The sequence below is a fragment of the Opisthocomus hoazin genome, chromosome Z (genome assembly GCF_030867145.1).
Source record: "Opisthocomus hoazin isolate bOpiHoa1 chromosome Z, bOpiHoa1.hap1, whole genome shotgun sequence".
Lineage (NCBI taxonomy): Eukaryota > Metazoa > Chordata > Aves > Opisthocomiformes > Opisthocomidae > Opisthocomus > Opisthocomus hoazin.
The window spans coordinates 73,771,962-73,784,374 of record NC_134454.1 but is presented as its reverse complement, the minus strand read 5'-3'; the positions used below and the strand labels follow the sequence as shown (position 1 = coordinate 73,784,374).

The 12,413-nt window shown below is 39.0% G+C and overlaps 1 protein-coding gene across 3 annotated transcripts in view; it reads left to right on the top strand.

The window, feature by feature from the left end:
* The window catches only part of NNT (nicotinamide nucleotide transhydrogenase), a 46,281-nt gene extending 34,129 nt beyond the window's left edge, over window positions 1-12,152 (top strand). For all 3 annotated transcript variants that reach the window (XM_075410658.1, XM_075410660.1, XM_075410659.1), the window contains exons 20-22: window positions 7,414-7,532; window positions 8,530-8,645; window positions 9,920-12,152. In XM_075410658.1, the coding sequence (XP_075266773.1) occupies window positions 7,414-7,532; window positions 8,530-8,645; window positions 9,920-10,069 (385 nt within the window). In that variant the 3' untranslated portion in view covers window positions 10,070-12,152. The remainder of the gene's footprint in view (window positions 1-7,413; window positions 7,533-8,529; window positions 8,646-9,919) is intronic.
* Window positions 12,153-12,413: the final 261 nt, after the last annotated feature.

The window sequence follows — 12,413 nt, the reverse complement described above, 5'->3', positions numbered from 1 at the left end:
AAGTGCAGTTTATCTCTTTAACAGCCTTTCAGATTAGTTGCTAATAAGTTAGTGTTTTGGTTTGAGTTTTTTAAACCTAATATTTATAGGTGGATATCTTGAAGGGCTTGGGTTTCTGTCTTCTGATGCTGGAGAATCTGATTACTTCAGAGCACAGGGAAACACGGGTTTCTTAAATTTTTGAAAATGTGACAGCGTGGATTTGGTGCTGGACCTGCAATTTTGGATTTTTGTTGTTATCTCTATGGCTGAGCTCTAATCAAATGTGTTTAGGGTTCTGGGTTTTTTCCCCTCTGTTTTTCTAATTGCTTGTGAGTAGTGGAACATGTGGATGAGTACTACCTACACATTTATCTACAACTAAACGAACCTACCTGATTAACTTCAGTTGTTTAATTATATCGAGTTATAGTTGTCATTCTTCTTTGCTCTGCAAGAAAATCTAGAATAATATTAAAGGATGAGCTGTTAAGATGCTGTCCCAACCAATCTTAACATACTGCACAGCTCAGGTGTGCATAAGCTGGAAATAACCGTCACTGCTGACTGGCAGTGTAAGAACAACGTGCATTGATACAAGGTGCTAGGAATCTGAAGTGTGCTTACTAGGAAGATACGAAGTATGTACATGTGTGTCAGTTCTCTGTTGCTTACAATCAAATTAACTGGGTGGGTTCTGAATTATTAATGCTACAGATGAAGGGACAAACGGAGTCCAAAAGATCTGTTAGCTGAAGTGCTGTATTGGTGTAGCTAGAGAGAACTAGCAAACTTTGCTGTACTTGATCTGCTTCTGCAGGGATGCAGCTGTAGCTGTACGCTCCTGGGGGTGTGTTATAGGTGTGTCATTGGTTCCACATGGGTCAGCTCTGCCCTGGTGGACCTTACTGTATCAGTTGTGATGCTTTGTGGAGGCAGGCTCTTCTTTCTTCCCTGCAGTTGGGTTCTTGGGAGGGTGATTGAATTGTCCGTGCCATGTATTTGGATCTTACCTCTGCTGTGATAAACCAATGGCTAGAAATAGGGAGCCAGTACCAACTCTTACTTCAGTGTGCTTAATTTAACTTATTTAATTCCGTTTAAATGTCACTGACCTGACCCCAGTAGGGCCACTGAGCTTAGCCTGTGTTTCTGGGGACATGTTCTTGCTTCAGGCACGATACCAGGCCTAAACTAGCTGTGTGCTTTGACGCTAGTAATCTATATAATCATCTATAATGTGTGATGAGAGCATTATACTGTGATATTTACAAGTTGTGCTGCACTGCAGATGCAGATGTTGTTATATGCAGGATTCAAGCTGTGGAATGTCTGAATGATTCACTTTTCACTTCACGTAGGTTCCTCCCTCTTCCTCCTCCCCCCCCCCCCCCCCCCTTTCTCCAGTATCGTCAATAGCAGATTATTGTCTGTACTGGAAACAGAGGTGGAGAGGTGTCAAAACACGAATAAAGTGAATGGGGCAGGGGGGAAGAGAGGGTGAGGCAAAACCCTTGGGCAAATTATTCTCTGTATATGCAGTGTCTAAAGTGGTGAGTAAGCTAAATTAGGCACCAGCCAGATGTTATTTGCTTACATCACTCCGTCCAGCTTTGGCATAGTGACAGGGATCCTATCTTTACATGGATGAAGTGATCTTGAAACACTTCTGCATTGGGTTAGGTAGGTGCTAGCTCTTTCAGTATTGATTACAGGAATGTTATCTAGCCAGTTGTGATAAAGATAGATGCTGACTTTATCAACTGTATAAAAAGTAATTTCCATTCTGAGATTTTTCAGTAATTTTTCATGCAATGGTTGTCCTTTTCATGCTACTACACTTAACTTCATACTACTTTAAGTAACACACATCCCTTTGCCCCCGAATTTAAGTGGTTTTTGTGCTGAAAGTGCTGTCCTAGATATGATGTGTATGTCAGGAGTTTTAGATGTTTAGTCTAAATTTAAAAGAAAATGTTGCACTTTTCGTATTACAAGAAAAGGTTCAAAATACGAACTTCTTTTTCAGTGTGCTGTGTTGTTTTTCTAAAGCTAAAAAGTACCTGAAGGAGTCTGATTAAGAAGGCTGAATATCTTTGCCTGTTACTCATGCTGTTTAAGTGTGAAGTCTTAGTAGAAAGGAGGTGTATGCTCACTTCAGGGTATCTGACAACTGGATAAGCAAGCCTTATGTTACATGGTCAGTGTCAGGGTCAAGAGAAAAAATTCCTGTTGAATTCTGTGTTTCAGTGAACTACCAGAAGTCAGACACAGCATAATTGTAAATCTTTGCTGTGGATAAAGTATATGTATGCTGAAAACTTAATGTCATGTAAACAGGAAGTCAAAAAGAGTGTGAGATTTCTGTTTGATTTAAAAAACAACCACTCAACCTAAGGGCATTCTTGCATAAAGGATATTAAAAGCATATGAAAGAAACTTAGCAATTTTTCACTTTGAAACATTTTTACCATAAAACTTGTCTCTCAAAATAATTTGTGTTTTGAATTTTAGAATATCAATGAGGTTCACATTTTGGTCATCTGGGAGACAAAATGTTTCTGCCGTAACACACATAGCTTTGAAGATCTACTGCTATGATGAGTCAGGAGCAAGATACACAGCTTTTATTAGACATGCTGTGAGCCACTGAGGATGTTAGCTATTTCTTTTCCATGCTTACCTGCATTCTGCTTTCAATTGGACTGCCTAATTTCTCTCCAGATATATGTAGGTCTTATCTTGTGAAATAATGAAAGCCTTAGAGAGGCATGTTTTTTTAATGATTCTTTTTGACACACTTGCAAGTCCAGTTTCAAGAGGTACTGGCAGGCTACTGTCATTTTGGTTAACAGGCTCTTAGAAGCAGACTTCTGGGACTCACTTCAATATTTGTCCAGAAAGGTTTCGTATGAGCAGCTTTCTCAAATTTTGTGAACATGCAGTATGTGGTTTCAAGCAGAGTCTGTCAGAAGTCTCTAACTACTGATGGTTGATGCCGTAACTCTTCCTAAACAAAGACAATTTGTCTCTTTCTTTTCTTCTTTCTTTGCCGCTTGCAAGGAATAGTGAAGTCAAAAGTGAAATTCATTCTTTTGGCAGCTTAAATTTTGGCTTTCCAGCCCTTGAAATAAGATTGTGTGTGTATATAGTATTTAATAGAAACCTCACGAGTATTTTGTTTTGTGTATTGCCAAAACAGCTTTGGTCACAATGATGCTCAAATGAAATTATTAGGAACAAAAGAGAGTTTTGTTGGAAAATCTATTTTCACTGCCAGAGGATTGATGGGTTTTCTCAAGGGTACTTCAGAATAAGAGTTCTCTTACTGTACTGTGAGTGATTGAATTTGGTACACTTCAGGACTAGCTGCAGCACTACACACATGGCTTATATTACTGAGTGAGTGGTGTGAAATGTAAGCTATTAATATTTTGTCCTGTGTATTTAGAATCGTAGACTCATAGAATCATAGAAGGTTTTGGGTCGGAAGGGACCCCTAGAGGTCATCTAGTCCAACCCCCCTGCAGCGAGCAGGGACACCACTAACTAGATCAGGTTGCTCAGAGCCCTGTCCAACCTGGTCTTGAATGTTTCCAGGGATGGGGCCTCCACTACCTCTCTGGGCAACCCGTTCCAGTGTTTCACCACCCTCATTGTAAAGAATTTCTTCCTTATATCCAGCCTAAACCTACCCTGTTTTAGTTTAAAACCATTACCCCTCATCCTGTCACTGCTGTCTCTACTAAAAAGATTGTCCCCATCTTTCCTATAGGCTCCCTTTAAGTACTGAAAGGCTGCAATCATTTGCTTTCGTCTTGCTGATTCTAGGTATTATGCTTTGCAACAGGATTCCAAATGTTTACTAGCTGAATACAATCTGTTCTCTTTGTTTAAAAGTGTTCCTTTTAAAGCTAGCTTTTATCCTGCTGTTGGACCTGGAGCATAAAATTGTGGTGTATTTAGTATTATGTGAATTAATCATGTGTCCTTAATTTTGTTTCTGGAGTTCCCATTTTCTCATCTTTGCATTATCTTAATGTTGTCTTGTGGATGGAGTGCTCACTTGCCCTTTTAAGAATGTATTTGTACAGTGTTAAATTCACAAGCGATCTATGTTGAATATACTGTCACTTGTGGATCGTTGTTGCAAATGAGTGATTACATCACTGAAATGATCACTGAGAGGTTTTGCAAGAAAAAATTTTACTGAAAATTTAGAAAATGTGATCTTACAGAGTTTGTTGGAAAGGTTCACTCTATTATGTCTTAAATTAATGGAATATAAAATCAAAGGGGATTTTGAGTAGAAAATGATTTATACAAAGTGAGAAAAATATAAGGGGATAGGGAGACTGCGACGGTTTATGACTAAGGAATATGCTTAGCAGCAGTTCAGGGTGTGTTCACAGTTTAAAGAGAGAGAGAGTCACAGGGATTTAGCAGCTATTAATCACTGGTTAACTTAGCATTTTCTCGATGATTAAAAAGAATTTGCTATTACAATCACAGTAACAGAATATTATGTTGAATCAATTCACACGTACACACTCACGCAATCATAAAATTCCCCTGGAGTTCAGTGCAATACTCACTTCAAATCAAACGATTTCCCAAGGGGCGAAGGCTGTGTCTGGAGGAGATCAGCCCGGGTAGTTTGCGAGTTGCTCTGAGAAGCGTCGTGCTCAGAGGGAGTTACTGGGTGCAGCCCGCTGCGGACTGGGAGAGCTCAGGGGGCCTTCCTTGGTACCGCTGTGTGTAGGGTCTCACGATGACTGACTTCAGGCATCAGTAATTTTCCATCCTGGTCGCCATCCAGAGGATGCAGTCCTGACGTTTAGACAGCAGCTATACAGCTCCAGCAGTACCTAGACCGTGCAGCTGTGACACTCACCAGGCGGGTGCGACTCCAGGCATCAGGAGTTGCTGGTGCGGTCAGGGAGTGCCTGGTCGGCCCAGCTGCTGCTCTTGTGCAAAGACAAGGGAGGTGCCAAGCTGTCGCCATTCCCTGCACACCAGCCAGCCATGCCTGTAGTGCGAGTTGGAGCACAGTGTTGGCTGGTTCTGGGATTGCCATGGGGGGGGCGGGGGGGGAGCTGCACCACCACAACCATCAGTGATGTGTTACCCGCTTCCACTGTAGCAGAGAGTTGAAAATATAAATATGTAACAATCCCTTTGTCATGGCAAGTTGATTTTCAGTCTTCCTGTCCTTTCCGAAGAAGTCTGAAGTCCTTTTGTCACCAAAAATGCGGGAATAAAACCTCGTAACCCCAATGTAGTGTTAAAAGGCAGGCATTCTTTATTGCAGCGCTGGATGCACGGGGGATAATTCCACCGAACGTGCATTCCTCATACCTTTTCTGTGCAGTTTATATAGATCAAAAATATACATATTTATTTTATTCATGCATATTCAGTATTCTTCTCTTTGGCGATTGGTGTAAACTTTTCTCGCTTCTTACGTAAATGGTCGCGCAGACTCAGTCACCCTCTTCCGTTGTTCCTTTCTGAGTAGGTGGTATTACTTGAGTAGGGGGCCAGTGAGTCGGTGGTCACGATCTCCCCCTGCCGGAATTACCTTTTACCTATCAGGCTCGCAAGCTTGGCAGTCCTGGTCAGTTACTTCAGTCCGCTTCACAAAACCACACTCCATCATTTCTCTTGATAGAAACACAGTTACCTACCATTGTTAGCATTAATGGTTACCTAGAGACTAGACCCTCTGTTCCCAGACCTAATGTCCAGGTGGGTCGGGCTGGACAAGGGACAGAGCAACGTGTTCATGTTTATGGTTAACTGATTCTATCACCCTGGTTACACTTTTACTGCATTCGTGATGCACTGGGATTTCTGCTCAGGAATTTCTGTTCAGAAATCCAAGAATTTAGTTTTCTTTTGGTTATTTTCTAACTCTTCCAAAGTGCATGTAGGCTTCCTTATTAGACATTTAACTTCAACTATATACACCATTACATCTAAGGCATTTCTGGTGTGCTTGAGTCACCATTACATTTGCTGATAGCTCCAGAGCTGGAAAGACACAAAATGCACAGGACAGTAGGCACTGATCTGCCGAGTTTATTTAGGGCCAGTAGATGAGTAGAAGAGTACTGTCTGCCCACAAGAAACAGATTTGCTTGTAACAAAAATATGTCTTTGGGAGTTGCAGCTCAACCAGTCTAACATGTCCATTCTGAATTTTGTCAGGTTTTTACTCTTACAGAACTGTATGCATGCCTTAACACCCCTCCACCCTGTGGGTCTGCCTGAATTTTTGGTAACTCATAAGCAGTGTGTTTTCTCTAAGTTGGTTGTGAGCTGTTCTGAAAGCATTTGTTAAATTGTTATACTTAAACTGGTATAGCTTCTTAGCTCTCCACCTTCTCATTCCCCCTCCTTTTTTAATTTGAATTTTTTTCCTCCTAAGATCAGTGATGAGAAGAAAGTGGCATGTTAACGTAATTCAGCAAAGCATTGTCCTGTGCTTGGAGTCCCTGCTAATTTTTCTGTTGAAATGTTAGGCTATGATAACCATGCGTACTCTAGTGATACTTGAGTTAGATTTTCCAAGCACATTTCTAGGTCTAGGAGTGGTTTTGCTTCAGGAAGGCTGCACAGTCTTTTGGCCTTTAGATGAAGGGTATTATGTTGTGGCCAGTTCATTTACTCTGTGGTACTTTCACTTTGCAATGATGTAAGGCGTCTGCAAAGCCCATCAGTGTGGGTGGTGGCTTTGCAGCAATAAAAAATAAAAAAACAAAGGTATCTGTCACAAGGTTTTAAATATGGTGCTGCTTGAAAGGCCAGTGTGAATGCTTGCTGTGTGTGATGTGGCTCAGGCTGGTGATTGTAGCCAGACAAAATGGTAGCATGGTCGTTCTACTTTCAAAACTAATTGAAGAAAAACTCCTTGGTATAAGCTGTTACAGGGTGAAAAATTTACTCTGTTGGTCTGTCTTGCAGTGATGTGTTCCCAGGCATTTCTGACCACAAATTCCTTCTCTGTTGTCACTAGAAGTCTCCAGCAGTCTTTCCAAAGCTGCTTTGCAGGTGCAACAACTTTCTGGGAGAGTCTTCTTATGATGGAAGGATTGAAAATGTACTCCTAGCTATTTTAGTTTTACTGGGAAATGAATATGTTCTTTTGCATACCTGTTGTGTCAGTCATACTTTTAACTTTGCAGAAAAGGAACAGCTGCTCTCTGGGTGAAGCGTCAGATCTACTGGCCTTGTTCCCTTTCCCACCCACTCAGTTCCCTGCAACACTGGAAAAGTAATTACAATATTGTTAAGGTTTAACCATTACTTTTTATTAATTCACATGTGTGCATATGCTTAACAACTTTTCAGCCTTGTAAGTCACAGGTGGCAATTTTACTGTATATGAGTGGTCAGTGCTTATTAATGGGGTTGGACTTTCTTTCCTGTTAGGTTTGGTATTCACCCTGTGGCTGGCCGTATGCCTGGTCAGCTGAATGTCCTCCTAGCAGAAGCTGGTGTTCCCTATGATATTGTACTGGAAATGGATGAGATCAACGAAGACTTCCCAGGTTAGCATGCTTAAGCTATAAGTTTCCAGTAGATTGGATTGGATCTTGTCAGTTTTTATTTGATTCTGGTTTTACATCATGCAAGGATTTTAAAAATATAAAATACCAACCAGGCCATTCAGTTTCTCTTTGTGCCTCTTGTGATATCACTGTAGAGGAACAGAGATCTTTCTCTTGCAATCGGAGTGCTCTCCTATCTGCTGGCAAGTGAGCACAGAGGAATACAAGAAATAGCCTGACTCAGAAGTAGAAAACTGAGAAGCAGAGAGTACAGACAGGTAAAGCAAAGGGAAATATTGAATGCGGGAGTACAGAAAAGAGTAGATATTGAAGGGAGGTTAAATAGGCCTCTGAAACTTCAGAACCAAGGGAAAGGTTTGTTATGTTCTTGGTTTTTTTTTTCAAGTTGCTTGTAGCTGTGAAATAACAAATGCTGTGTCTTTTTTTATCACTGTTACTGCTCCATGCCAGAAAAGTACTGTTAATTCTTTAGATCGGGTGTTGTGGACGACTTGACCCTGTCATGTCTTGCAAACCAGTATAGCATTGTACAGACAACTTCTTGCTTTCTTACATCTTTTTTTAAAACTCAGAAAGTTGCTGTAGAAGTTTTTTTGAAAGAATATTCAAAGGAAAAGCCAGGCACAAAGAAATTTGACGGTGATGATAGTGTGTGTGTGTGTGAAACCACATTTAAATGTCAAAGGACTGAACTTTTGTGTGGGAGAGTGGTCTAATGAGTGCTTTGGAGTAGGGTTGTGGATGCTTGCAGTTTGCTGAAGGTAGATGTAGCACACTTGGACTTTTACATATACATTGCCTCTTACATAGAACAAATATTTGTGAATGAACTCTCCCTGTTGTTGTTTGTAGAGTGCTTACCAGAATGGGTGGTTCTGCCTCTAAAGATCAGATTTAACACAAAAATGTACATCAGCCTCAGTGTGCAGGTTTCAGATAATTTTTCATCAGCTTTATTTTCTTTGTCTTGCTGCAGAAACTGATTTGGTCCTTGTGATTGGTGCAAATGATACAGTTAATTCAGCAGCTCAGGAAGATCCAAACTCTATCATAGCTGGAATGCCAGTTCTTGAGGTCTGGAAGTCCAAACAGGTGAGATGAACAGAGTTGCATTAGTACCTTCCTTAGATAGCATGCTTTTAAAAAACATGGTTCATGGGATAAGCTAAAAAGATTATTCTACTCTTCTGGTTTCCATGAGAAGCTTTTCTGCAAGGTGTCCAACAAAACAGTCAGTACATTGCAAGTATGATGCACTGTTTATGAGTTTATAATAGTCAGCAAGTGCTTTAGTGAGACTAATGATGACTGCAGTAGAAAAGACCAATGAAAGTGCTTCTACTGAAAAATATGATCAGAATAAATGATGTTCTGCTCACATCTGCAGCCCTGAAGGGTCTCTCCACAAATATCTGGTTTTTTTAAGTTTATAGGAAATTTGATTGACAACTTTAATACTGAGGTGGAAATACAACAATTAATAAATAAAACTAACTTACTAACTAACTAAATAAATAACCCCCCAAAAGACCCATGAGTGGCTGGATTGAGTGGAGAACCTAGTCTGTCCAGATTGAACTGACAGTTTAGTTACCTCACCAGTTTTGCTCTTTGACAGCAACATAATTTTGTCTAAAGTACATACACTTGAGTTTCCTTGATGTGAAAACTTTGATGTTGCCTTTTGAACCCAGTCATAGCCTCAGTTGTTTTGTGGGTTAGCCATTCAAGTACTCAGTCATAGGCACATACATTTATCAGTGCTTTATGTGTAACTGTGTGTTGCAGTTTGAGAAAGAAACATGTGGTTAAAGTTGGTAAAGCTTCATGGTTTCTCTGCTGAAGGTGCCATGGTTAACTACTTTGACATTTAATAGCTAAAAATGGCTTAAATTTATTTTAGGATTTTTATTTTACTTTATTTTAAAATCCCATGTATGAAGTAATACAGCGTAATAGTCTGGCGTTGCACCAATCTGAATTGTGTTGGTGTCAGGAAAATAGGTTCTTAAAGTAGTTCAAAAATAAAAAAACTTCAAAAACCTTCTGTATTATAATCATCGGTATCCATCTTGCTTTGACTTTATTGCGTGGAATAAAGTAAAAGCATATGCATGTCTAGTGTCCACAGTCTCTTCATCTGACACGTAATATTATGTTTAACAATAAAATGTTTCTGAAACTGGTCCGCATATCAATTTTTCTACTATATTAAAATTTGAAATTGTTTTGTAGCAGTGAGCATCCCATTTTGGCCAGGGATCTCGCTTCCTCTCCCTTTGTGGAGGCTGGTTTTGTGTTGTCCTTGTTTGCGGGGGAATGGTGGTTGGTTTTTGCTGTTTCAGACATGAACTCTTTATGTGCAGGTCATTGTAATGAAGAGATCTTTAGGAGTCGGTTATGCAGCGGTGGACAATCCAATCTTCTACAAACCCAATACTGCCATGTTGCTGGGAGATGCTAAGAAGACTTGTGATGCCCTGCAGGCCAAAGTCAGGGAATCGTATCAAAGCTAAATATACTGGTTTATATTCCACTCATGATTGTGACTACAGTTTTGTCACAGAGGTCATGGAAAACAAGAGTTAGAAGAATCTCTTAATCATTATGCAGCCAGCATTTGGAGAAGACTGCATTGACTCCTAGGAGATGTAGCTGAGTTGGGGAATGTAGGCTTTTATGAAAGGGTGGGCACATTAGCCCTTCAAGCTAAGTCTCCCATGAGACAATGCATTAAAGAATAAAAATGTGCATTTTAAGATTAACGTTGAGCTGTTAGAAGGAAGAACTGATGACTCATGGTCATCTTTAAGTAGTTATTGGCTTCTTCCTCCTAACTGTCTATACTTCTGTTGTGGAAATTCACTAAAAAATACTGTGCCAAAATTTTACTCTGTCTTATCTTCAAAGCTGTTCTTTGGCCAGTATGGACAAAACAACAGTTCATTTCATCAGAACTTAAATCAGAATTACAAACAGATGCAAGCAAATCCAAATAGATGCTTACATGATCTGAGATTCTAAACATAATATTGTGTTAAATCTCTATAGAAAAATGCAACTGTTTCTTTTGGGGATTGTATGGATGCTGTGAATCAGAAACATTTTAGGAAAGTTACTGTTCTTTAAAATACTGTTCCACTCTTTTCTAGTGCGCGCTTACATTATGTAAAATGAAACACAGGATTTCAGGGACCTACCAAGTGATCTTTAGGCCTGACGAGGAAATGTATGCTTGCTTGCACTGCTTAACTGTTCTAAGCAGCTGCTAAATTCTCCATCTTTTCCAGTCGTTGCCTTTTTGAGTATCTGGGGAAATATATGGTCCAGTTCTGCACAGGCAGAACATTTCACATATCTGATCTGTTCATAGAATTTGGACCACAGTGTTTCAGTTTATGTTCACTTAGACTTGTAACTGTATTTACTACTTTAAAATTTAGTGATGCTTTCTTAATTAACGTTTTTGTGATGCTGGAAAAGGCACTTTTGAACATATTTAAGATGCTGGAGTTTATTAGAATTTTTCTAAATAAATAAGCTATTGTTTGGACAGCACAGAAACATACCAAACTTAAAATCCAGTGTTTTGATTATTTGACTTCTCCCTAATCTAATTAAAAGCACTGTTAAATTCACGTAATAAATTCAGCAAAGAATTAAATTAAATTCATAGATTGCAGTTCTGTTTTTATTATGTTAAGTATACTTCAGTGGAACTCAAATATTTGCCTAAGAAAATGAATTTATCATGTTTCCGTAATGATGTAGCAACTGTCCATGGTGACAAAGGCTAAATAGAAATAACTGTACTTGTGTTAGAAAGCATTCATATCTGAAGAAGACAAACTATTATGAAGTAAGTTTTGAAATTAATTCATCTTGACTGATAGACAAACATTTTTTTATTACACCATGTATAGAGACCTCATATAAGTATTTCTACTTAGCTACCTCTGTTTTTATGTGAAGATCACTTAAATACAGACTTTGAACAGGTGATGCATTAATAAATGTAACAGTGTATGAAAGAAGCTACCCTTTTTGCAAATGTCTTTTATATAACTGAAATGAAAATTATAATGTAAGCATTAATATGTTGTACACTGCAGGAGAAGACTTGTAATTAAATTTTAATTTAAATCATTGCGGCAGCTATATTGAAATGTAGCATGTATGGCCTTTCGATTTCATTGTATTCAACTTTTTTTTTAGGTCTGCAAAAATAGGAGGGAAATGGGAGAAGGGTAAAGACAAGGAAAAAATCCTTTGTCTCTCTCCCTCTCAACTAAGCAAAAAAGGGATTAGAAGAGATATAACATCCTAAAGTACTAATTTTTGTATTGTCAAAGTTGAAGTATCTAACTGCGGTATGCAACATGTCTCTGCTTGTAAGTAGCTGAAGTAATACTAAGTTTTTCTTAAAGAAACACGACGGGGATGGGGGGGAACAAATTTTTTTCTTTTCCTTTGTATTTGGAAAAATCCCATACTGTTACGTTGGATCAGAGGTACCAGTGTCATCTTTAAAACTGTGCTTTACCGTGAAACACCAGGTAATTGTTGAAGTGCTAATAAAAAGCTGATTATTTTTCTTTATTGATCGTTGTCTCTTTTCTCTCCTGTTGTGTTTCCTGAGTAGGGAAGTAGTCTGAGATTCTTTCTGGAAGTGAGACGATCAAAATGCCACCAAAGAATAATTGAGATGGAAGAATGTAGTGAAAAGAAATCACTGTGAAATATGCATATTTCTTTTCTTTTTTTTTTTTTTAATTTGAATGGTTCTTAAAAATATTCGTTTTAGCTATGACTGATGTCACCTGACCTTAGCAACTTCACTGTAAGCTTTTCTAGTAAATG